Source organism: Cetorhinus maximus, chromosome 17 (assembly GCF_964194155.1).
Source record: "Cetorhinus maximus chromosome 17, sCetMax3.hap1.1, whole genome shotgun sequence".
Taxonomy (NCBI): Eukaryota; Metazoa; Chordata; class Chondrichthyes; order Lamniformes; family Cetorhinidae; genus Cetorhinus; species Cetorhinus maximus.
Genome location: NC_135895.1, coordinates 57,508,934 through 57,534,143, shown reverse-complemented (window position 1 = coordinate 57,534,143; position 25,210 = coordinate 57,508,934). Strand labels below are relative to the sequence as shown.

The window sequence follows — 25,210 nt, the reverse complement described above, 5'->3', positions numbered from 1 at the left end:
CGATCGCGTCCGCCCACTGACCTAAAAATTCTGCCCATGGAGTTGAGGTTTAAATCCATTAAAAAATGCGAACACTTTGGAAACTGGCTCCAATGCACCAAATTTTGCATTTAAGTCAAACATATTAATATGCAACCCCCTCGGGAGGGACGGTTTTTCTATTAACATATGCTCATCACTTGATTGGAGAAATGTTTACCACGCTTTTAAATTTAACATCCCTGGGCTTCACGAAACTCGCAAGTGAAAGCAAGACAAAAACACAATGGCAGTTGGAGGAGCTGAATCAATCTCAGAAATATGCAAATACATACTCAGTATTCACAGTTGCTTTCTTACCTACTTGTGGCAAAGGATTTGTTCTCAGTACTTTTGAGAAATTACTGTTTACTCTTTAGAAGTTTTCTGAATTAAGTCAAGATGGGTGGCAACTTGACTGCCTTTAGCTCGGGCTGCCAATGAGGAGCCAGCACCGCTGTTGGGAGTCCTGCAGCAGGACAACACAGAGTGGAGGAGCAGAGGGGTGTAGCTCACAGGAGGCATTACCGCAACGCAGGGTGTATACGCTGAGACATGTCAGAACAGCAATACTTCCGAAAGCTCAAGTTGTCATGTCAGGTGGTGGTAGACACTTGGAGCCTCCTGAAGAATGCCTACTGACTGCTAGACCAGATGGCCATGTGTTACCAGTGGCTGTCAAAGTGACCACTATTCTCTGGATTCTTCCAGGGCTCTGGTGGTGCCATATTCAGGATCTCCCAGTTGGCAGATCACAAATGCATAAGGCAGGAGACTGGGTTGTTTGCCAAGTTGCAATTATGCCAACTTCACCTACGACGATTTCAGTCGAAATGAGCAAGTGCCCAGGTTTGCATCTCTGGTAAGCTTCCCACAGATGCAGCGTGTCATTGACTGCACACACGTGGCAATCGGTACACCCCCAGATCAACCAAGAGTATTCGTGAACTACAGGGGCTTCCATTCCATCAATTGTGCAGCTGATTTGCAACTGCTAAAAGATATTTTTGCAGGTGTGCACAGGATTCCCAAGGAGCTCCCTTGATGCGTTCCCTGACTGCACTTTCAGACCTGCATCAGAAGTGTTGCTGCTAGGAGACAAGGGACCTACCTGAAAAGTATGATTCTTTGAGTATGACTATGTTATGTTGTTGCTTGACTAGTCTGTGGGACGGCTTTTCCAATTTCAGCGCATGGTCCCAGATGTCGCATTATAGGGTTGATGGGCTGGATGTGCCTTTGTCCTTTCTGGTGTCTAGGCCAATGCCAGGTTGTCCATCCACCCAGTTTTATTATTCATAAAGATTCTTGTTGCAGTTTAATACAAATGAGTGGCTTGCTGGGCCTTTTCAGAGGGCAGTTTGCAAAAAACACCTTAAAGGATATTAATGAACCAAATGAGTTTTTACAATAATACAATAATTTCATGGAGAAGAATTTTCCACCCGTCGGGGGGGAAGTTCAGGAGTGGGCGCGTGCGGGCGCGCCTCTGATCGACGCCCCCAATGCAGGCGGGGGGGATTCCCTAAGCTGGGTGTGCGCTCTTTCGTGCATGTGCGTGAAAGAGTGCACTCATCTCCCTGAGGCTAAGTGCTGCCTCAGGGAGATTGGCGCCAAATTTAAAAATGGTAAATGTAGAGAAATAAAATTTCCCTGACATGTCCCCTCGTGTGACACTGTCACATGAATTGGGACATGTCCATCACTTTTACTTAAACTTTTATTAAATTTTTAAAAACCTACATGAAACCTCATCCTGCCCGTGAATGAGGTTTCATGCTTTTTCTGAAGCCCGCCAGGGCTCCTGGCCTGCCCGCCAACCTTAAGGTTGGATAGGCAGGTCCATTAACTAGGTCAGTGGGCGCACAGCTGATTCGGCTGCGCCCTGGCCGACCTGAAAATTGAAATGACGCAGGGTGCCGTTGGGAGTTCCACCCGGCATCATCCCACGTCGTTTTACGCGTTGGTGAGAGGGCCCCGCCCCCCCACTCGCCGACCTCAACACCCTGGCCATGGTCACCATCATTGCTAGTTTTTTAATTTCAGATTTACTTAAGCAGCTGAACCTAAATGCCCCAGCTGCCAAATCATATCCGTGATAATTAGTCCCAGCCATCATGGCGGGACTGAAAATCATGTCTGTGATAATTAGTCCCAGCCTTTGGATAACTAATCCAGTGACTTAGCCACTTATATCGTGATCACTTTGAGTCTTTGCAGTTTCCCAAACTATAAGCTCCTGATTTCAATACTCCTGCAAACCATTGCTAAATTGTGATCAGGAATTTCCCCACAGGAAAGAATTTAAAGAAAGCCCTAAAATACCAATGTCCCCAACAAAGTTCACCCTTTTAATTCCTGTAGATAATACCATCCCCAATCATATTTATTTGCTTTCTCTCATTTATAAACAAGAAAAGGAGAGAAAATAGCATCAAATTTTAGGTAGCTCATGAATGTAAACTCAAAGATACACAAAATAACAAGTGCATTGAGGGCCACAGGTTGTTCCTGAGGCATATTTTCAGCAAACCTACGTGATATTAATTATTTTGAAATTTTATGTCACACTTGAGTTCCTAAATGTCAATTAATGGTCTTAGCATCATGAGCAACATGAGCTTCATAAATTGGAATGTTAGTACTGATTAATGAAGGGTAATCTTATTTGGATGATTATAATTGTGGAGATATCAGTGTGAATAATTATTATCAGATTATGGCCATAATTGTGATGCATTGTGATTTTAAAATTATGTAATGGTCGTTTAAAAGAGAGATCATATTCTCATTGAAAATAGAGTCTCAATTGCTGTTATGCTGAAAAAAATGTGCATATAGAAACATAACTCAGAGCAGATTTTGTAGGTATTATTATGAAATCTCTTGTGGATATCTATTTAATGCAGATTGGAAGTTGTAAAAATGTGACTGTTATGTCTTTGCGATCGAACAAACTGGAGCGGTTGCCTGAAGAGATCGGACAGATGCAGAAACTGAAAGTGTTAAATTTAAGTGATAACAGGTAATACAAATTCTTGACTTTGTAGAATTTACTTAAGATGCACGTGTGTATTAGTACTGCAATATGTTGCATGCAATGCTGCAAAGTCCTCAGATGAGAGCATACTTGCACAGCAACTTCCACTGTCCATTTCATTGGCACATCATATCACTATCTCAATTCAGTCATTGACAAAAGCTATAGAACAGGCTGCATGAAGCCAGTTTGTTCACCAAGGGCATGACGTGTGATCCTGGGGTACTAGCTGTTGAAATTTAAATTTAAGATTAAAGCTAATAGAGGACATAGTGGCACAGTATGTGCTCCAATTTACAGAATAAACATTCATGTCTTCAGTTTCTTAAACTATGAATTTCATATCTCAATCGTGTTGGTTCAGGGATACAGGAAAGGCCAAGTTATTCAAATTATCATGAAACATCATTCACCTAGTAGCTAGTATCCAGTCCTACAATGGTAGCAAAGAAGATGAAGGATGTAGCCAGGGCAGTCAGTGCTAATTCTAGCATTTGGTGTACGGCAACTCAAAGCTGCATAAAGTTTAATAGCTTTACCATGTCAGACAGGGTAAAATGAGCCATTTCAAGAGTATGCTCTACTAAACATGTCTGCCATTTACAACCATCTCTTCTGTGTTAAAGTATTTAAACAGCTTGATATCATGATGGTAAGGGATATCTGCCAGAGTTAAAGTGCAAGCATGAGAAACACCAATCTCCAGCATAAAAGCAGGATTTCAGTGAATTCTTTAGAGCTGCTGAGCAAATTAATATTTGTTTCTAGCACGTAGCAACATTGTGGGTGGAATCGTCCCAGATTTGCACAAAGTGTGGTAGCGGGCGGGAAAAAGGACATTTTAGTGCCGGCCGCAATGGTAGCTTTTGTCTCATTCCCAGTGTGTCCCGCCTCATTAAAAATGTATTCACGAGAAACACGCTGGATCACTGGCGGGCGGGCGGGCTTGGATATGCTCGCCCCGCTGTGACCTCAGACCTTCCTTGCTCCAGAGGCCATATTTAAAGCACGCCAGAGTGCATGCCTACTTCATGTCTACAGACCAGGACTGCTCCAGGCAACAGATGACCCCAAAACTAAAAAAAGACAGCAGCCCCCGAATTTACTGACGTTTCCCTGGGGTGCCTGCTAGGCACAGTGGAAGGCTGCTGCAATATCCTCTATCCCTGCTCCGGCCTCAGGAGGTCCACCAGAGTCAACAATCCGGCCTGGGAGGCGGTGGCAGTGGCAGTCAACGCCACCAGTGCACAGAGAAGGTCAGCCATCCAGTGCAGGGAGAGGATAAATGCTCTTATCCATTCCGCCAGGGTAAGTCAGCCACCTCATCATTCTCAACTCACACACTCACAAATACATCCACAGGGATCTCACACCTCACCACTAACTCTCACACATACCCTTACGTCTCCATCAGGCTCATATCCTCTAAATGGCCTTATCCCATCCATGGCTCTGCTCACCACACAAACGTTCCACGCAGTGCCATGCGTCCTGCTCACACTCTCTCCATCTGTTTTCATGCGGGAGAAACTGACTCACAACAGCAGGGAGAGGTCTCAGACTGGGGGTGAAGTGGTCCACATTAGGCTGCTCACTCACTTCGAGGAACGTGCAGAGGGAGCAGCTGGCCCATAGGAGGACAGCCAAAGCAAGCCGGAGCCCTCAAGGCCTCGACTCTCCAGAGGATGCACACCGCAGTCAGCAAGGCCAACCATTGCACAGGCTGTCTCCACCCCTGCTGCGGATGCCAAGGCAGAAGAAAAGGTAGGCCTAGAAAAGTTAAGAAATTCTGATCACAAGTTGTTGCATGGGTGAACACATTTTGTCACGTTGCAATCTGTAAATATATTCACTTTTACTGAATAATGTGTAATGTTGTCTTTCAGCTTCATTGACAGGCTTCACGAGTCTTCCCCCTGCAACCCCCCCCACCCCCCCACCCCCCCAACTAGCAGTTCAGCTGCACGTAGCCGGACCACGAATGATTCTGGAAGGAGAAGTGTACGTGTGGTAGGGTCTTTCGGAGCCTTGTGCAAGCACTCTCCCAAGCACGTGGCGCCTTCATCTATCACACTTATCTCAATGTCCTCATTTAAGGCTGCCTGCTGGGGTTCTCTTTCAGTTGTCCATCTGAGCTGACCTGCATCTCCGCCCACCCTCTGATTGCCAATCTAATACAAAGCTCCGCTCACTTTCAATTTTGTCAACGATGATCATAGTTAGATTTTTGCTCAATTCCCCTGACCTTTCCCCTCCCCCAGTCACCCATGTCCTTTCCCCCATCACTGTTGTTCCCCGATAGCATCACCTTCCAACTACCCACTGCCACCTACCAACCTGATCCCTTTTCTTTCCAGGATGTCCAGGTGAACGTGCATGTTCCCTACCTTCCTGAGAATCCCACCCCCATCCACATTGATCTCCCCGACCTCCTCCTTCCCACCTCCAGGGTCCGTGTCTGCCTCCAAGTCTCCATGAACCACCCATGCTGTCCCTTCTACTGCTACTGACACACCCTCACCCTTCCACGCTTTCGGCTCCCTCTGCCCCCCTCTCATACTCACGATCCCTTCCTACCATGAACACCCTCAGTTTGCTCCCCAGGAGGCAGTCATTGGCTCCACAGACCCCTCCCTTATATGTTCACCTGGACATTCCACCCCCCACTTACTCTCTTCTCTCCCCTTAATCCCTCCTCCACCCTTACTCCTTCTTCCCCCTGGGCACTCTTCTCTCCCTGGTCTCCTTCCCCCCCTCCGAACTTCTTCCACTCTCCGAACTCCTTCCATTACACCTTCCTCCCCCCCTCACATCTGCACCCCCACTTGCCACGTTTTCCCCTGTTACATCTTCCTCCCTCACCGCCCCCCCGACACCTTCGTCATCTCTCTCCCAATCTCACCCCCCGACACCTTCCACCCACCAGCCCCCCACCCCCACCCCAACCCCCCGCCTTCACCTCCTAACCTCACGCCCTGGTACACCTTCCTCTCCCAGTCAAACCTAGACCTTCCTCTCCCAGCTCCCCCACCCCAGTACACCTTCCTCTCCCACTCACAGCTGAGCCTTCCTTTCACTCCCCCATCTTCGACAATCATCAGTAGCAGTCCATGGCCAAGACCGCAATGTTCCGAAGCAGACCAGAGACATCAATGGAGACCTCCCACCTTCCATGAGCTGCTTCATGGCAGACCCATGTCCATGAGAATCCACCCAGCATGCGATGCACATGTTCCTCCAGGGTCTGGTAGCTGTAGGGCTCCAGCATCTTCTGTTCCTCAGATGTCCGCGATCTGAGCAAGGCCCAAACGGTAAGTTCCGACTTCTGCATGTGACACTTATCTAGACATGTTCTGGGTTGGCATGTTTTTCTGCCAGCAGAACAATAAATCTGAAATGGAGGAATGATTCCGGTAGGGCCTTACTTTGCATCCCATTAGCAGGACGCACAGCAGGTTCACACCAGCCTCCAGATTGGCGTTCTGCCAAGGCGGACACCATTGGACGATCCTGCTGTGCTTTCGCGCCGGCATGAAACTGATTTTTGGCCTTCTCACCATATTGTTCCCCCCTACCGCCCGTCATGATGCCCAACGCCAACGGGGCCGGAAAATTCCTGCCTGTATTTCTTTACACATGTGTGTAATTGCATTGAATGGGGTAATGATAGAAAATAGAATGTATCTTGTATCATCTTACAGCTGCCTCATTTAAATATACTGACCCATTTTAAGTCAGAGGCATTCGCAGTGTACCAAAGATTTCCTCACGGAAAATTAGGTGGGAGTGAAAGTGAGTAGGAATCCATGTACCTGCCCAATATAATATTGCCCACAAATCAACTGGTATTCTTTGGAAAGTTTTGTATATTGAATGTCTCTTGGTGACTGTTGTTAGCTTCATTTTATGCATTAGAAGTGCTGGTTAGACACAACCTAAAAGCAGAACTCCCCACTAAGTGGCATGATGGTGATTCAATGCATTATAAATGGAGAATTCTACCAACAACCCACTTTCCCAATTCATGATGTGCAGTAGGGGGCTTCTTCATATAAAACCTAAACAATGTTTGTTGAATTTTAATTAATAGAAATCGGGAAAGGGTAGTCATTGATACTTCAGTGAATATGATGCCTGAGAAATCTCCACAGGAGTATGTCGCAGTGACAGCTGGTGCATTGCATGGTTTGGAACTGCTTATACTATGAGGGCAGTAAACTCACCACAACACTAAAGATTATCCTTTGAGTTATGTTGGTTTTAATTGTTTCAAAAAATATTTTAAAAAATGCATGGATGGCATCATTAATTAGCATGTTTTGTAATTTCTCCTAGAGCTGGTTATGGGGTTATAAGTAAATACAAGCTTCAATGTAACTCAAAAATAAGCACAAATTAAATTCCAAACTCTCATGCCAGTCAAAACATAAAAATGGAAGATATTCTCTGAGTTACCCTTGGTGTTAATTAGTGGGTTGAGAATATGTTCCTGCATTTTTAAGATTTGGGGACATTAACACGTTAAGGTTAATTAATGACTGCCACGATCAATGTGGGAGATTTATGCAAATGAAAAATTTGGAGTCATAGAAATACTGAATATAGTATTTCCAGAGGCCTTTGTGTTTTTTTCAAGTGCTAAAACTCAATCCATATTCAATATTCATAGAATTATTGTTTCATTGGTTACAGCACAGGAGGCTATTCGGCCCGTCATGTCTGTGCTGGTAGTCTGCAAGAGAAACTCAGCCACTCCCACCCCGCTGGCTTTCCCCATAGCCCTGCAATGTGTTTCTCTTCAGATAAATATCCAGTTCCCTTTTGAACGATACAATTGCATCTGCCTCCATCACACTCTCAGGCAGTGGATTCCAGATTCTAACCACTCACTATATAAAGAACATTTTCCATATGTCACCTTGATTCTTTTGCCATTGACTTTAAATTGGTATCCTCTGGTTCTTGATGCTTCCGCAATTGAGAACAGTTTCTCCCTAGCTATTCTGTCCAGACCTCTCATGATTTGAAAACCTGTATCAAATCTCCTCTCAACCTTCTCGGCTTTAAGGAGAACAGCCCCAGCTTCTCCAATCTGAACACGTATCTGAAGTCCCTCATCCTGGGAACCATTCTTGTAAATCCTTTCTCTCTAATGCCTTCACATCCTCCCTAAATGCCTTCACATCCCTCCTAAAGTGTGGTGCCCAGAGTTGGACACAATGCTCCATTTGAGACTGAATCAGAGTTTTTTATAAGTGTTCACCATTATTTTCTTGCTTTTGTATTCTATGCCAACATTTATAAAACCCAGGATTCCATATGCCTCAAGAACCACTTTCACAATGGCCTTTCTGCCTTCAACAATTTTGTCCATATATACCACAGGTTTCTCTGTTCCTTCACCCCCTTTAGAATTATAACTTTTATTTTATATTGCTACCCCTCGTTCTTCCTACCAAAATCATCTATCACACTTCTCTACGTTAAATTTTATGTGCCACGTGCCCTGCCATCCCACCAGCCTCTCTATGTCCTCTTTACATCTATCACTAATCTTCTCACAGTTCAGAATGCTTCCAAATTTTCTGTCAAATGTTAAAATTTTGGCTAGGAATTCTGGCCCCGCCGTGGTGGGACCCGCCACAGGGGATTCAGCGGCCCAGCCAAAAGTCCATTGACTTTGGCTGGACCAGACAATCCCAGTGGAGGGCAGGGCTGGAAAACCCTGCCCTTGCCTTGCACAGTTATTAATGTGAATTTGTAAAAGCTTGGTTGGGCTGAACCAATTTAAAAAGTGATTAATTCCTTGGCTACAAAACATAAATATCACCCAGTTAGATTGAAATTCTGTGACCTCTGCAACCTGTGTAATGTATGGTGCTGATCAGAAACATGTTGTATTCATTAGTCACTTTGATTTGAGTTACCTAGCCATCTTTCCAAACCCAGCCATCATTGTACCAGGTTCAGGCTCCATGGATGGTGGCTGACTTTTTGAGCCTATGCATTGAGTATCAGCAAACTCTTCGACCATAGTAGCCGCAGCAACATTGGTGGGTAGAAATCCTGATGCATGATTAAAGCATAATTAAATGACGTAGGGAGAGGTTCCCGACATCCTTATGTACGATTTGATATCACTGGAGGCAGGCAGCTGCCTGCCCTCATTTAAACCTCTGTTGGACATCCAGCATTTGCTGTCTGACGGATGACTCCAGAGGTTCGTCATGTGCCCAGGGCTCAGCATCTTCCTGGTCTCCCACATTCCACCCAGTGTCAGAATCCTGTGAAATCATGGTCTCCGACAGCTGTCCCAGCAATTGTGCAGTGCTACACCCATTAGGTGCAACCGTGTCGCTGAACATGCGCAACCTCACTGAGCTGCTAGTATCTGAAATGCTGCAAGGTAGGGGCAAGGATGGGATGGTGCATTCTCTGAGGTCCCCTGCTCCTCCTACAAGGATCATAGGGCAGTTAGGATGAGGAGTTACCTGATAGATATAAAAGAGCGGTGAGTGCACAAGGAGGAGCCAAACTGAGTAACAGTTGCATCATCTCACAGACAGGCATGACCCACATCACGAGTGTCGAGAATGTGGAGATCCCAGATCGCACACCTTAACCAAACATCCCTTCCCCCGTGCCCACTAAATTCCCTTGACCCTATTGCAGGAAATGGGTCTGCTTCACTCTCTCTCCAGCCTCATCAAAATACCTCACTCTTCTCCTCTGCCAATCGACCTGAACCCCTGCTTGCTGGCCAGCTCAAGTATTTCCTACTCCATAGGGGTCAGCACTGATAGATTGTGCAGTCTGCCACCTGTAAGTGAGCATTCACGGGCATTTCATTCTCCTGTAAAGACAAATGTACATTAAGGAGTCCAAAATCTGAATGAATCATCTCCATCATCCCTGGTCCTCCTCCACTGCAAACTGCTGCATTGTCCCCCTTCTAGTTGTCCCTCCCAGCCAACACGCACCCATCCCCAACGACCTTGCTGAGTGCCGAGACTGCTGTTGGCACTACGGCCATTTCTGTTAAATGCTTAAACATACCTAGCAAACACTTCCCAGCCGCACCAAATGCATTGCCTCCCATAGATATATTCTTGCATTGCCAAGTGGCGTCCTCACTCACCCTTGCGGAGCATAGAAGGTCATTCACCCTCTTCTGATACTGCAGTCAGGTCCTGTGCATGATCTCTGCATGCTGATCACATCCTCCATCCAGGCTTTCTTCGTCATCTGGGGAGGTCTCCTCTTGCTATCTCATGGGAGGAGAACCTCCTGCCACTCCTAACAGCTGGAGGAGAGTACGAAGGGATTATTTTGTGAACCATGGGGCCATGTATGTACGCTCTTCTAGCATCACTGTAGGGTGGCGTCTGTTAATAAAGACTTTTCAGCCTCTCCCCTCTGAACAAAGTCCCTCAGCATCAATGGGGCTGACAGAACAGAAAATTCATCCTCAATGAAGAACTCTCTTCAGTTTTTCAGTTTTCAGGCACCCCAGGTCACATCTTCCTCCAATTCCCCCACACCTCCCAACCCCCCTCCCCCCTCCAAATGCTCTCTGCATAATTAGACACTGCCAACATCCCTTTAAAACCCCATCCTTGAGCCTGCCGCTGTTCTGCCTCCAGGCCAGCTCTAGGCCTCTCCTTGAATGTGATTTCTGCTGCCCGGCCCCTCCGTGATTAAAGTCCAGAGTTGAGACTGGATGGGAGCAGATGTTACACCCACTTCTACTCACAGGACCCACATGACAAGCACAAAATTGTGTCCAATGTTACAGAAATACCTGCATGCTTTTTACGTTAATTGGAAAAGTCATTAGCTTGATTAAGTTCACTGCATTACCATTGAGAGTAATAAATAGGTGAAATAAAGTAAGGAAGTTAGGTGCAATTTTAAAAAATGTTTATTTATTTCACAACAGGCAGCATCATTAATTTTAATATTAAAACATAGTGATAATCAACATCTCTAAAGTAAATTCCAGTTTTATTGTGTTTGTTTCCTTGGGATGTATGATCCTCTTTTGCAATGCACTTATAGTTACCAGTCTCCTCCACCTTTTCATCTGGGAGGGAATGCAGAAAGGTTGACTACTTCTCCATATCCACTACTGTTTTAAATCATGACACGGGCAACAAGATCTGGATTTCTCTTTGAGGCAGATGGCCTATCAGTTGCACCACTGGAGGGGAGCCTCTTAAGTGGATGAAGTGAGAAGCGCACAAAACACCTTAAAGATTAGGTTAGTCACCATCACAGCTTAAACTCATAATCAGAGCAGGTTACCCAGCAGTGATAATACCAGAGTGTTAAACTCTCAAATGGGGAACCTGCATTCAAATCTTGGTTTCTACTGAGAAAGATAAACAGATTTTCAGCTGTCTGAGTTTGGTGCAAGAGAGGAAAAATGTTGGAGAAGTCCTTCACTGCATTAGTCATACATGCCATTTTACAAGTTGAACAAAGTTGGAGATGCCTATAAATTAAGCCATTCTCTCTCCTCCTTGACTGCAGAGAATAGCTTGGATATAGGCACCTAGCTATGAATATTGGAGAAAATAGGGTATAATTAGTTACAGGGAGCCTAGCCATACTGGTGAGATATATGACTGTCTAATCATTACCTCAACTTGATTTAAATGTATTTTTCCTTTAAGAATATCAGCCTGAAAACTAAATTCCTTTAAGAATATGAAAAACTCTTGTTTTCTTTTGCAGTGAAAGTGCTAGTTATTTAATACTTTGTAAAACAATTTTTTAAAAATCTATATATTTCAGTATTAGTATTTGAAATGACTTTTTTTTTAAAAAGCTAAAATCTGCATAGGCAGAACTAATGGAATGTCATTTGTTTGGCAGACAGACATTGAGTGGTTTGACTACAATGATTTGTAAGCCACCAAACGCTTGAAACAAGTAAAAACAAAATGAAAAACTAAATGAAAAACAATGTGAATTGACTGCAACAAACTCTGATCTATAAAATGTTTGCTTTTTAGGTTGAAGAATTTGCCATTCAGCTTCACTAAGCTTAAAGAGCTGGCAGCACTATGGCTATCTGATAACCAGGTAATGAACCCAGAGCAATGTGGAAGAATTAAGACAAAGATGGTTTCTTAAAGTAAATTAACTATGTTTAGGATCCGACTGTAGGAAAATCTCTACTTAATCTCCTCTACTTAGTTCAACTGCAGTTATAAATCTAAGTTTGTTATTATCTAGAGCTGATAAAAGTAGCAACCCATGTTCAGTAGCTTATTTTTAATTGAAAAAGTGTATTAGCACTTTAAGAGGAGAAGTAAGACCTGTCCAGACTATGGACATAGGTTAGATAGATGGGAGGAAAATAAAGGGCATAGGAGGGGATTGAATGGAGGGAGAATGGCAAAGGAAACACAGGATGGAAGAGAATTGAGGGGAGGAAGATAAAATTAAGGAACAGAAACAGTAAAGGATGCAAGCATAGGCAAGAAAGGAGGAGCAAGAGATGGGAGTGGGAGAGAATGCAATGGGGATGGGTAGGAAGTCCAAATGAAAGGGGAGGAAAAACTGCACAAAGGAGAGGAGCAGAATGCACAGAATGGAAATAGATGCGAAAGGGAGAAGAAAAATGAAGAAGGGAATAGAAACAGTGAAAGAGGGACAAGTGGATGACTTTGGAAATGATAGGGAAGAGGAAGCGAATGAGAGAAAGAAGGGGATATTGGAAATGAAAGGGTGAAGTTGAGGATAGGGGGAAATGAATAGGAGAAGAACAAGTCTGACTTTGTCATGAGGAGGAATGAGTACCAGCATTAACTGAGAAGGAGTGAGGAGAGTGTCATGACAAAGTTTTTTTTTATTCATTGGATTTGGGCATCACTGGCATTTATTATCCATCCCTAATTGCCCTTGTTCAGAGTCAAATGTTGATTATCACATTGTAGGCCAGACCAGGTAAGGACAGCAGATTTCCTTCCCTAAAGGGCATTAGTGAACCAAATGGGTTTTTACAACAACTGATAATGGCTTCATTGTCATCATTAGACTTTTAACTTCAGATATTTTTTATTGAATTCAAATTCCACTGTCTGCCATGGTAGGACTTGAACCCAGGCCCCCAGAGCATTACCTTGGTTCTCTGGATTTCTAGTCCAGTGACAATACCACTACGCCATCGCCTCCCTAAAGCAAGGGGAATGGGGAGTCAAAGAGTGCTCTGATGAATTCTAGGGCATCAAAGAGTGGCTGCTTGAATGGGGAAAGTGGAAGAGAGTACCAACTTAATAATTGTGGAGGGGAGAAGAATGCTAGGTTGAATTGACAAGACAGTATGTGCTGAGAGGGATGGAGAAAAATGTACACTGAAAGGACAGGAATTTTATGGAGTGTAATGTCCCTGTGATCCGGGTCTAGACAAGATGGAAAGCCATTGTGAACTGGGGCAGAGGGCATTGGTTGTGAGTGAGTGACTAATAACTTTTGGATGAGTGTTGTGTTGAGAATTCTTTTAAATTAAAAATCAAATTAACTATGAAGTATCAAAGTGACTAAGATTAACTAGAATATATCACTTTTAATGTAAAAACCCTTTTTTTCTTGGGGACCACCTGCAATTTTGGGTCTTTAAAATTTGATTCTTCCCTGAGGATTAGTCATATTTGTTATAAAACTCTGCACAATTTGCTTTTTTATACAGGGTATACAAAGGCAACTGAACCACTAATACCTGATTTTCGCCACTGCCAAAAGTTAAAATCAGTCAATTTTTTTAATGAAATATATGAATAAGATAAAGGTATAGGACAGGCCCATTGAGCCTGTCCTATACAGCATGGTGTAATTTCAACACTCCATTATTGCAATTCCCCCCCTCACCTATATCTGCCCCACTCATCACAAAGCTATTGCTGTGAGGGGATCTCAAACTGTGATTGGGCCCTCATTTACCTAAGTAAGGAATCTTACACCCATTTTAGTCAGGCAGTAAGAATGCTTGAAAAGTGGCCTGATCTAATTTTTGGGTCTGATCTTTTCATGCATCCTTGGGGCATAGGACATTGGTTCCTGAAATTAGGGCTCATTTGACCTCATAAAACAGGCTCATCTTTGACTAACTTCTACTCCATAATAGTATTTATTGTTTCCTGGCAGTAAATCTAATAACCTATTTGCTTTTCAATTGCCTCTTGCAACTAGTCAATGACTTCAATACTAAAGGTTCTTCTCCTACTCTGTCTTGAGCTTGCAACTTGTAAGACGTACACATGTTTGGAATTGCATTATGCAATTAATCTATCCATATTAAAAAGCAAGGTATGGGCCCAGTCTACTGTGACATCCAGATCTCCCTTCAGTCTATTTCTTCATCTAAGGACTGTATATCCGCATATATCTTTGTATTCACTGTGCACTTGTGGACAATTCCCACAACACCTTCATCAGATAGTTGATAAATATGATGAAAAACAATAGCTCTAACACTAATCCTTGTGGCATTCCACTGGTGACCCATTTCCTCACGGAACTGCTGCTTTCTGTCTACATAAAGAAGCAAAATCCTGCAGCTGCTGGAAATCCTAAATTAAAACAAAAAATGCTGAAAATATTCAGCAGGTCGGGCAGCATCTCTGCAAAGAGGAACAGAGTTAATGGCTGGGATTTTTGGTGGGGCCGGAAATTCCCGTCCAAAGTCAATGGACGTTTGGCTGCCCCTCCAACTTTTCTGTCCCGCCCACAATGGGCCCTGGAAAATCCTGGCCAATGTTTCATGTCAATGACCTCTCATCAGAACTGGAAAACATTAGAGATTTACCAGGTTTTAAGCAAGTACTGTACAGAGGCGAGAAAGGGAGTGGGAGGAAAAGAACAAAAGGGAAGGTCTGTTATAAAAGAAGGCAGGAAAAATTAAATGATAAAGGGGATAATGGTGCAAAAGGAGATGGAACAGGCAAGAAAGCAAAATGATGGTTCTAGAAGAGTTGTAAATGGAAATAGCAGAATCATTACCAGCAACTGCCATCTGATAAAGTAGGGGGCACAGGCTGCAGTCTGAGATTTTTGAAATCACTGTTGAGTCCAGAGACTGTAAGGTGCTTAATTGAAAGATGAGGTTCTGTACCTCAAGCTCACTTGGAGCTTCATTGGAACAGTGTAGAAGGCCAAGGTCAAAATGGGAAAGGAATGGAGAATTAAAAAGACAGGCACAGGAAGCTGGGGTTTTCACTTATGAACTGAATGGAGGTGTTTTACAAAGCAGCCTGCGTTTGGCCTCCTCAGTGTAGAGGAGACTGCATCATAAGCAGCGAATACTGATTATTAAATTGAAAGAAGTTCAAGTAAATTGCTTTTTTACATCAAAGAGTGCTTGGGTCATTGAACGGTTAGAAGGGACGGCGTTACTTCCAATAACCTTGAATGGAAAGGTGGGAAGGAGAGGAGATGTTGGGGGTGAGTGAGGAGTGGATGTTGTGGAAAGAACGCTCCCTTCAGAATGCTGGGAGTAGAGTTTGAAATGTGTAAGAGAGATTACAGAAAAAACAAAGTGGTTAGGTAATGCTTATTAGGAATAACATGGAAATGAATTTGAGTAAGTCACACTGAGGTTAGTGCAATGAATTTTTTTTGGGTGTAGTAAGTCAACAGTGATGTTTTGCAATTTTTTCACATTATTCTGTAATGAGTCACCTATAGTGGAAGCTCTGGCGACACTTTTCTCTTTTTAAAAAATAAGCTGTGCCCAGTTTGAATGATTGTGCAGATTGATGTGTGGACTAGAAGGGAAGGAAGAAATTCAGTTTCAGAAACTTGCTGTGTTGTGTGCAAATTTTATTGTTAGTGGCATAATAAAAATTTTAATTATCCATATTTATTCACCTTATATACTTAGAACCATATTTGCAATCCTATACTTCCTTCCGAAGAATCATTTGCTGTTGTTATAAAATGGTATTTAAGAAGTAGTCATGCCCTTGCTACAAAGGTTTAACCTGAGAATATTTATTTAATCGTTTTCTCCCCAAAATGACTGCCCCCTCTCAATTTCTTCCTTCCCTTCTAGTCCACACATCAATCTGCACAATCATTCATTATTTTAATGCTAAAATTTCTATATGCCTTTGCTTTATTATTAGAAGAATAGTCTTTGATGTCTGTGTAATAGGGCTTACCACCAGTTTTCACTTGTAGGCCAGGGATTTAATTAATACGAAATCTGAGATCAGGTGGTTCAAGATGATTAATATAACACAATGCATTTTTAGTTTAAGAATGACAAAATAAAATAAACTACTTCTTCAGTTAAACCTCAGATTTTAATTTATGGTTTTAAAATTATTATCTTGCAATGCGATAAATAACTAGAGACATGGTAGTATGTGCTAGTTGAATAAAATGGGTTTCAAAGCAATGTTTACTGAACAGTCACTTCATATCTTCAGGCCACCTCAAAGTGTTTAGAGCCCATCAATTATTCTTGAAGTGTTGTTTGTCAATGTTTGTAGCCAAATGCAGCAGGTCCCACAAACAGCAATGTTTTTAATTGTAGACAGAATAGTAAGTGTTGACTTGGACACCAAGGGAGTGCCTCTGCTTTTCTTCAAATAGTATCATGAGATCATTTATATCCATCTGGAAAGGCAAGTGTGGCTTCAGCTTAACATCTATTTCCAAGAGACAGCACTTTTGACACTGTAGTACTCACCAGTTTTTGCACTGAAATGATAGCCTAGATTATATGCTCGAATACTTGTCATGGGATGTGATCCCACAATCTTCTGATTCAGAGGTAAGAAAGGCAATACGGAACCAAGCAGACAAATAGAATAAAAATAATGGGCTGGATCTTCCCCTCAGCATTGGAAACTGCAAGTTGTGCCATTATCCAACTTGGTTAACCTGACCCCATCACGTCATCCCACTTGCACAGTATTTTTGTCTCCATGAGACATGGGCAGGCAAAGTTCGGATCTGTCATATCCCAGTGCAGGCCCAAGGCAGTGACAGGTGTGCAGGTGATGAGGTGGGCTAGTTATAAGGCTGGTCTTGGTTCACTGGGACATTGTCCCAAATCTGTACATAGCCGTTAGGCCCCTTAGTCCTCACCTGTCACCCACCCACCTACCGTGCCCTTTCATACCCACTATGTCTCTTCCATGCCCCTTCATATTCCCTATTGCCTTCCATGTCCCCTCATATCTCTCATGTCCCTTCCATACCCCTTCCATTCATTCTCCATACCCACTGTCTCAGTACCCATTATGGCCAGACATCTGGGTTTTTTTTCCCCAAATAGCCTGATTTTGAATCCTTGACTGAACTCCAAGTTAATTAAGTTAATTAATGGACTCAACCCTGTATGCAATGTTGACACAGTTTGAAGGGGAGAGCTAGCTTTGTTTGAATAGTATATTTATGAGGTTATAATAAGTTGTTATTTCTTTTATGTTATTTTTCAATGCCTGTGTGTTTATTTGGACAAAATTAAGAGGTGTTAAGAGGAGTAACGCTTTATTCAATGATACTATAAATAGCTCTATAAATAGTTGATTGAAACTTGTATGAGCTTATTTTGATCCTGTACATGTTTGATACTACAAGAGTGGATATGGAGGATGCATGGAGGCATAAAAGGGCATGGGGTAATTGGAAGGGGTATGGAAAGTGTATGGGGAGTAGAGGCAGCATGGAATATAGAGAGGATATGAGGAGTCCTGGGGAAATGAGGGACATGGGGGATGTGAAGAGACATTGGCATTAAATTTACCTGCCAAAAGGTTCCAGACTCCTCAGCATGGCTCTTTCCATCAATTTGCTGATGATCAAGAGTAGACTGATGGGGCGGTAATTGGCTGGGTTGGATTTGTCCTGCTATTTGTGGACATGACATAGCTGGGCAAGTTTCCACATTGTCGAGTAGATGCCAGTGTTGTAGCTGTACTTGAACAGCTTGGCTATGGGCTCAGCTAGTTCAAGTTCAGCACAAGTCTTCAATACTATTGCCAGAATGTGGTCAGGGCCCATAGTCTTTGCAGTATCCAATGTATTCAGCTGTTTCATGATATCACATGAAGTGAACCAAATTGGCTGAAAACTGGCATCTTTGCTGTTGGGGACCTCAGGAGGAGGCCAAGATGGATCATCCACCCACCATTTCTTTCTGAAAATGGTTGTAAATCCTTCAGCCTTGACTTTTGTACAGATGTGCTGGGCCCCCCATCATTGAGTATGGGGATATTTGTGGAGCTTTCTGCTCCAGTTAGTTGTTTAGGTGTGCACAACGATTAACAAATGGATGAGGCAGGATTGCAGAGCTTAGATCTGAATTGTTGCTTAGATCTATCTATTGCATGCTGCTTCTGCTGTTTGACATGCAAGTAGCCCTGTGTTGTCAGGTTGACACCTCATTTTTAGTTACGCCTGGTGCTGTTCCTGGCATGCTCTCCTGCACTCTTCATTGAACTAGGGTTGATCCCCTGGCTTGATGATAATGGTAGAGTGGGGGAATATGCCGGGCCATGAGGTTACAGATTGTGGTTGAATACAATTCTGCTGCTACTGATGTCCCATAGTGCCTCGTGGATGCCAAGTTCTGAGTTGCTAGATCTGTTTGAAATCTATCCCATTTAGCATGGTGGTAGTTCCATATTACATGATGAAGGATATCCTCATTGCGAAGATGGGACTTCATCTCTACAAGGACTGTGCGGTGGCCACTTCTACCAATACTGTCATGGACTGATGTATCTACAACAGGTAGATTGGTGAGGATGAGGTCAAGTATGTTTTTCCCTCTTGTTGGTTCCCTTACCACTCGCCGCAGACCCAGTCTAGCAATTATGTCCTTTAGGACTTGGCCAGCTTGGTCAGTAGTGATGCTACCAAGCTACCCTTGGGGATGGGCATAGAAATCCCCCATCCAGAGTACATTCTGTTCCCTTGCCACCCTCAGTGCTTCCTTCAAGTGCTGTTTAACATGGAGGAGCACCGATGCATCAGCTGAGGGGGGTGCGGTATGTGGTAATCAGCAGGAGGTTTCCTTGCGATTGACTGACTTGATGCCATGAGACTTCATGAGCTCAGAAGTCAATGTTGAGAACTCCCAAGGCAACACCCTCCCGACTGTACACCATAGTGCGCTGCCACCTCTCAAGGGTCTGTCCGCCGGTGGGACAAGACAATACCCAGGGATGGTGTTAGTGGTGTTTGGGACGTTGACTGTAATGTATGATTGGATGAGTATGACTATGTCAGGCTGTTGCTTAACTAGTCTGTGGGACAGCTCTCCCAATTTTGGCACAAGCTCCCTGATGTTATTAAGGAGGACTTTTCAGGGTCGACAGGGCTGGGTTTGCTATTGTTGTTTCTGGTGCCTAAGTCAATGATGGAATTTTCCAGCCCCATTGGCATCAAGCGGTTTGCGGGGTACAAAATGGTGTAAAGGCCAAAAATCGGTTTCATACCGGTGTGAAAGCACAGTGGGATCATTCGATGGTGTCCACGATGGCAGAATGCCAACCCACAGGAGGCCGGCGTGCACCTGCTTTGCATCTCGCTAATGAGATGCAAAGTAAGGCCCGATCGGAATCATCCCCCCAGATCAGATTTACCATTATGCCAGCGGGAAAACACGCCAGCCCAGAACACGTCTGAATATGTGTGAAGTGCAGAAGTCAGGACTTATCATTAGGGCCTTGCTCAGATGGTGGACATCCAAGGAGCAGACCTAGCACAAAGGAAGATGGCTCTGTTTGTTGGAGGTCAGTCATCTCAGCCCCAGGACTTCACTGCAGGGGTTCCTCAGGGTAGTGTCCTCAGCCCAACCATCTTCAGCTGCTTCATCAATGACCTTCCTTCCATCATAAGGTCAGAAGTGGGGATGTTCACTGATGATTGCACAATTTGCAACACCATTCGTGACTCCTCGGATACTGAAGCAGTCCATGTCCAAATGCAGCAAGACCTGGACAATATCCAGGCTTGGTCTGGCAAGTGGCAAGTAATATTCGTGCCACACAAGTGTCAGGCAATAACCATCTCCAGCCATCGCCCCTTGATGTTCAATTGCATTACCATCACTGAAGCCCCCACTATCAACATCCTGGGGGTTACCATTGACCAGAAACTGAAATGGACTAGCCATATAAATACTGTGGCTACAAGAGCAGGTCAGAGGCTAGGAATCGTGCGACGAGTAACTCACCTCCCGACTCCCCAAAGCCTGTCCATCATCTACAAGGCACAGGTCAGGAATGTGATAGAATACTCTCCACTTGCCTGGATGAGTGCAGCTCCCATAACACTCAAGAAGCTTGACACCTTCCAGGACAAAGCAGCCCACTCGATTGGCACCACATCCACAAACATTCACCCTGTCCACCACCGATACACTTTAGCAGCAGTCTGTACCATCTACAAGATGCACTGCAGGAATTCACCAAGGCTCCTTCAACAGCACCTTCCAAACCCATGACCACTACCATCTAGAAGGACAAAGGCAGCAGATAGTTGGGAACACCACCGCCTGGAAGTTCCCCACTAAGTCACTCGCCATTCCTTCACTGTCGCTGGGTCAAAATCCTGGAGCTCCGTTCCTAACAGCACTGTGGGTGTACCTACACCACATGGACTGCAGTGGTTCAAGAAGGCAGCTCACCACCACCTTCTCAAGGGCAACTAGGGATGGGCACTAAATGCTGACCCAGCCAGCAAAGCCCACATCCCATGAATGAATATTAAAAAAAAGATGCTGGAGCCCTACAGCTACCGGACCCTGGAGCAACATCGCAAGCCAGGTGGATTCTCATGAACACGGGTCCACCACAAAGCAGCTCACGGGAGATGGGAGGTCTTCGTTGATGTCACAGATTTGCTTCAGAACATCACGGTCTTGGCCATGGGCTGCTACCAATGATTGGCAAAGGGTGGAAGAGGAAGATCCAGCTGTGAGTGGGAGAGGAAGGTGTACTGCATGGGGTGTGGTGGACGCTGGAAGTGGAGGGATCGAAGGTGTCAGGGCGGGTGGGTGGTGAGGTTGGAGGGGTGACAAAGGTGTCAGAAGGGTGAGGTTGGGAGGGGGAGAGGAAGGAATATGGGGGAAGATGTAACAGGAGAGAATGCAACAAGGTGTAAGGGGTGAGGAAGGTATAAAGGAAGGAGTTCAGAGGGAGGAAGGAGTCCAGGGAGAGGAAGGATTTCAGTGTGGGGGGAAGGAGTAAGGGTGGAGGAGGGAGTAAGCGGTGGGGTGGATGTCCAGGTAAATGTGCAGTGGGAGGGGTCTGTGGAGTCAATGACTGTCTCCTGGGGAGGGAACTGAGGGTGGACATGGTAGGATGGAATGGTGAGTATAAAAAGGAACAGAATGAGCCTGAAGGGTGGTGAGGGTGGTTGGTGGGGACTCAGAGGCAGACAAGGACCCTGGGGGTGGAAGGAGGAGGTTGGGGTGGTCAATGTGGTTGGGGGTGGGATTCTAAGGGAAGTAGGGAATTTGCCCATTCACCTGGACATCCTGCAAAGAAAAGGGTTCGGGTTGGTAGGTGACAGTAGGGAGGTGGAAGGTGGTGTAGGGGGGTCAGCAGTGATGGGAGCAAGGACATGGGTCACTGTGGGAGGGGAAAGGATGGGGGAGCTGAGCAGAAAAGTGACGAATACCATTTTTCTCAAATCGAAAGCGAGCGGAGCCTCGTGTTCGACGGGCATAGGTGCTGCATGGGAGTGCGAACATTGGGTGGGCGGAAATGCAGGTCAGCTCAGATGGTCAACTAAAAGAGAAGCCCAGCAGGCAGCATTGAAAATGCTTGGGACATTGAGATGAGTGTGATAAAGGAAGGATCAGCATGCCTGGGAGAATTCTTGCCCGAGGCTCTGAAGCAGAGGATGATGGTTGAGGGGTGTTTTTGTGACTGGATGCCTGTGTCCAGTGGGGTTCCACAGAGATTGGTGTTGGGTCTCTTGCTGTTTGTGGTATATATAAACGATTTAGACTTGAATGTAGGAGGGTTGATCAGTAAGTTCACGGATGACACGAAAATTGGTGGGGTGGTAAATAGTGAGGAATATAAGCTTAGATTCCAGGTGGATATAGATGGGCTGGTCAGTGGCAAATGGAATTTAATCCAGATAAGTGTGAGCTGATGTACTTGGGCAGGACAAACAAGGCACGGGAATACACGATGAATGGTAGGACCCTGGGAAGCACCGAGGATCAGAAGGACCTTGGTGTGCATGTCCATCAGTCCCTTAAGGTAGCGGGACAGGTAGATAAGGTGGTTAAGAAGGCTATGGGATACTTGCCTTTATTAGTCGAGGCATAGAATATAAGAGCAGGGATGTTATGCTGGAACTGTATAAAACACTGGTTAGGCCACAGCTAGAGTATTGCGTGCAATTCTGGAATCCGCATTATAGGAAGGATGTGATTGCACTAGACAGAGTGCAGAGGAGATTTACCAGGATGTTGCCTGGGCTGGAGAGTTTTAGTTATGAGGAGAGATTGGATAGACTGGGGTTATTTTCCCTGGAGCAGAGGAGATTGGGAGGGGTCATGATTGAGGTGCATAAAATTATGAGGGGCATAGATAGGGTAGACAGGAAGGAACTTTTCCCCTTGGTGGAGGGATCAATGACCAGGGGGCATAGATTTAAGTTATGGGGCAGGAGGTTTAGAGAGGATGTGAGGAAGAATTTTTTCACCCAGAGGGTGGTGGGAATCTGGAACTCACTGCCTGAAAGGGTGGTAGAGGCAGAAACCCTCATAACATTTAAGAAGTATTTGGATGTGCATTTGCAATGCCATGGCATACATACAAGGCTATGGGCCCAGTGCTGGAAAATGGGATTAGAATAGTTAGGTATTTGTTTGACTGGTGCAGAATTGATGGGCCGAAGGGCCTTTTTCTGTGCTGTAGACCTCAATGAATCTATGGCTATCACTCTATGAAAAGCCCTGCCACACACACACTTCTCCCTCCAGAATCACTTGTAGGCCAACTACGTGCAGCTGAACTGCTAATGGAGAGGGATGCAGGGGAAAGACTTGCAAAGCCTTAAAGTGAAGTTGATAGACACCATGACACATTATTCAGTGAAAGTGAATCTATTTTCAGATCATAAAGTGATGAAATGTGTTCACCTGTGCAACCACTTGTGATCAGAAAATCTTAACTTTTTGAGGCCTACCACCTCTTCTAGGTGCTCCTGGCATCTGCAGGAGGGTTGGAGGCAGCCTGCGCAATGGTTGACCCTGCTGCCTCTAATGACTTTGGCATGTGTCCCCTGGAGAGCTGAGGCTTTGAGGGCCCCAGCTTGCTTTGGCTATCCTCCTATGGGCCAGCTGCTCCCTCTGCGGTGACCGAGGACGAGGTTGAATGGGTCACAGGAATAGGGGACTTGGAGGGAGAGGACAGCCTCTGAGATTCCTGAGTGGATGACCCAGGGCTGCCCAACTGCTGATGTTCCTCCCTTCGGGTGCCCGAGGGCCTCAGACTGACTCCTTGAGGGGAAGGAGCACCTGAAGGGAGGTCGAGATGCCCCGTTTCCCTTTTGCGTTGCCACTGCAGGGACTCACCCATGGTTACCATGATGGAGTGCAGGTCTGCGTGCATCTCCACATTGTAATGGAATAGGGTCTCCAGGGCATCCACCGTCTTCCCCATGGAGATCTCCATGCACGCACATGTGGACACCACTTTATCAGAGAGCAGGCGGACGCACTCCTCCAACTCATGTGGCACTCTGTTGAGGGCTTCCAACAGCTCTGTGTGATGTTTCCCCGCCTTCTGCTGACTCTCCAGAATGAGTTAGAAGGCCAAATCCAGACGCTCGTCATCTGACTAGTACCTCACAGATGCCTCTTCCCCATCAGTCCTCTAAGTCAGGGAGCTTGGCTGAACCTGCCTCCTCCTGCTGTGGACACGTATCTGTGCGGCGACCACCAGATTGTGAACCTGAGCCTGCTCTACTTCTCACTGAGGTATGTGCCTTTGCGCTGGTGGAGGGTGTGGGTCAGCACTGTGACAGGACTTCCAGGCTGCTTAATTCCAGGTCTTCAATGGAGGAGGTGTACTCTTGGCTGGAGGTGAGGACCTGGATGGAGCTGAGGGACTGGCTGGCTGAGGGCATCAGTTGCTTGGCAGGGCTCCCTGCGAACCAAAGTAGAGATAATTAGTGCATGGCAGCACAGTCAAAAGCAGGAGAGAGAGCACTCACAGTTACGTTGAAAGAGGGATGATGTGGTGCAGGATCCTCGCATGGGTATTCATCGCCGACCTCACCATCACTGCAGACACGGACCACATTCTCACCAGTCAGCGCGATGGCATGCTCCTCAAAGTGAGTGAGGGGTCTAATGTGGGTCACTCCACCCCTCTCCCTGCTATTGTGAGCAGGCTTCTCCTGCATGAAAGCAGATGGAGAGAGTGTGACCAGGACTCATGGCACTGCATGGAATGTTTGTGTAGTAAGCAGAGCCATGGACAGATTAACAAAGTGAGCTCCAGAGGATGTGAGCCTGATGGAGATGTTAGGGTGTGTGTGAGAGTTAGTGGTGTTGTCCCTTGAGGTGTGAGATCCCTGTGGATGTGTGATGGGTTTGTGAGTGTGTGAGTTGAGAATGATGAGGTGGTTGACTTACCCTGGCGGAACGGATGAGAGCATTCACCCTCTTCCTGCACTGGATGGCTGACCACTCCTGTGCTCCAGTGGCGCTGACTGCTGCTGCCACCGCCTCCTAAGCCGGATTGGTGACTCTGGTTGTCCTCCTGCGGCCAGAGCAGGGTAGAGGACATCGCAGCAGCCTTCAACTGTGTCCAACAGCTGCCTCAGAGAGGCATCACTAAATTTGAGGGCTGCCGTCTTCTTTGCTTTTGGGGCCATCAGTCATCTGGAGCAGTCCTGGTCTGTAGACCTGAAGTAGGCTGCGCTTTGGTGCGCTTTAAATGTGGCGCGCGGAGCAAGGAAGCACTGAGGTCACAGTGTGGCAGGCAAATCCGAACCTGCCTGCCAGCGATCTGGCGTGTTCCCCATGAATGCATAATTAATGAACCAGGACATGCCAGGAATGGGATGTGAAAAGCCACCATTGCGGCTGGCGGATAAAACATCCTTTTTCCCGCCCGTTACCACACTTTGTGCAAATCTGGGACGATTCCACCCAATGCT

The 25,210-nt window shown here is 45.5% G+C and overlaps 1 protein-coding gene across 1 annotated transcript in view; it reads left to right on the top strand.

Annotated features, from left to right (window-relative positions):
* lrrc7 (leucine rich repeat containing 7) overlaps window positions 1-25,210 on the top strand; it is a 331,365-nt gene that overhangs the window by 174,136 nt on the left and 132,019 nt on the right. The window contains exons 13-14 of the mRNA XM_078561876.1: window positions 2,928-3,043; window positions 12,076-12,145. Of these exons, the coding sequence (XP_078418002.1) occupies window positions 2,928-3,043; window positions 12,076-12,145 (186 nt within the window). The remainder of the gene's footprint in view (window positions 1-2,927; window positions 3,044-12,075; window positions 12,146-25,210) is intronic.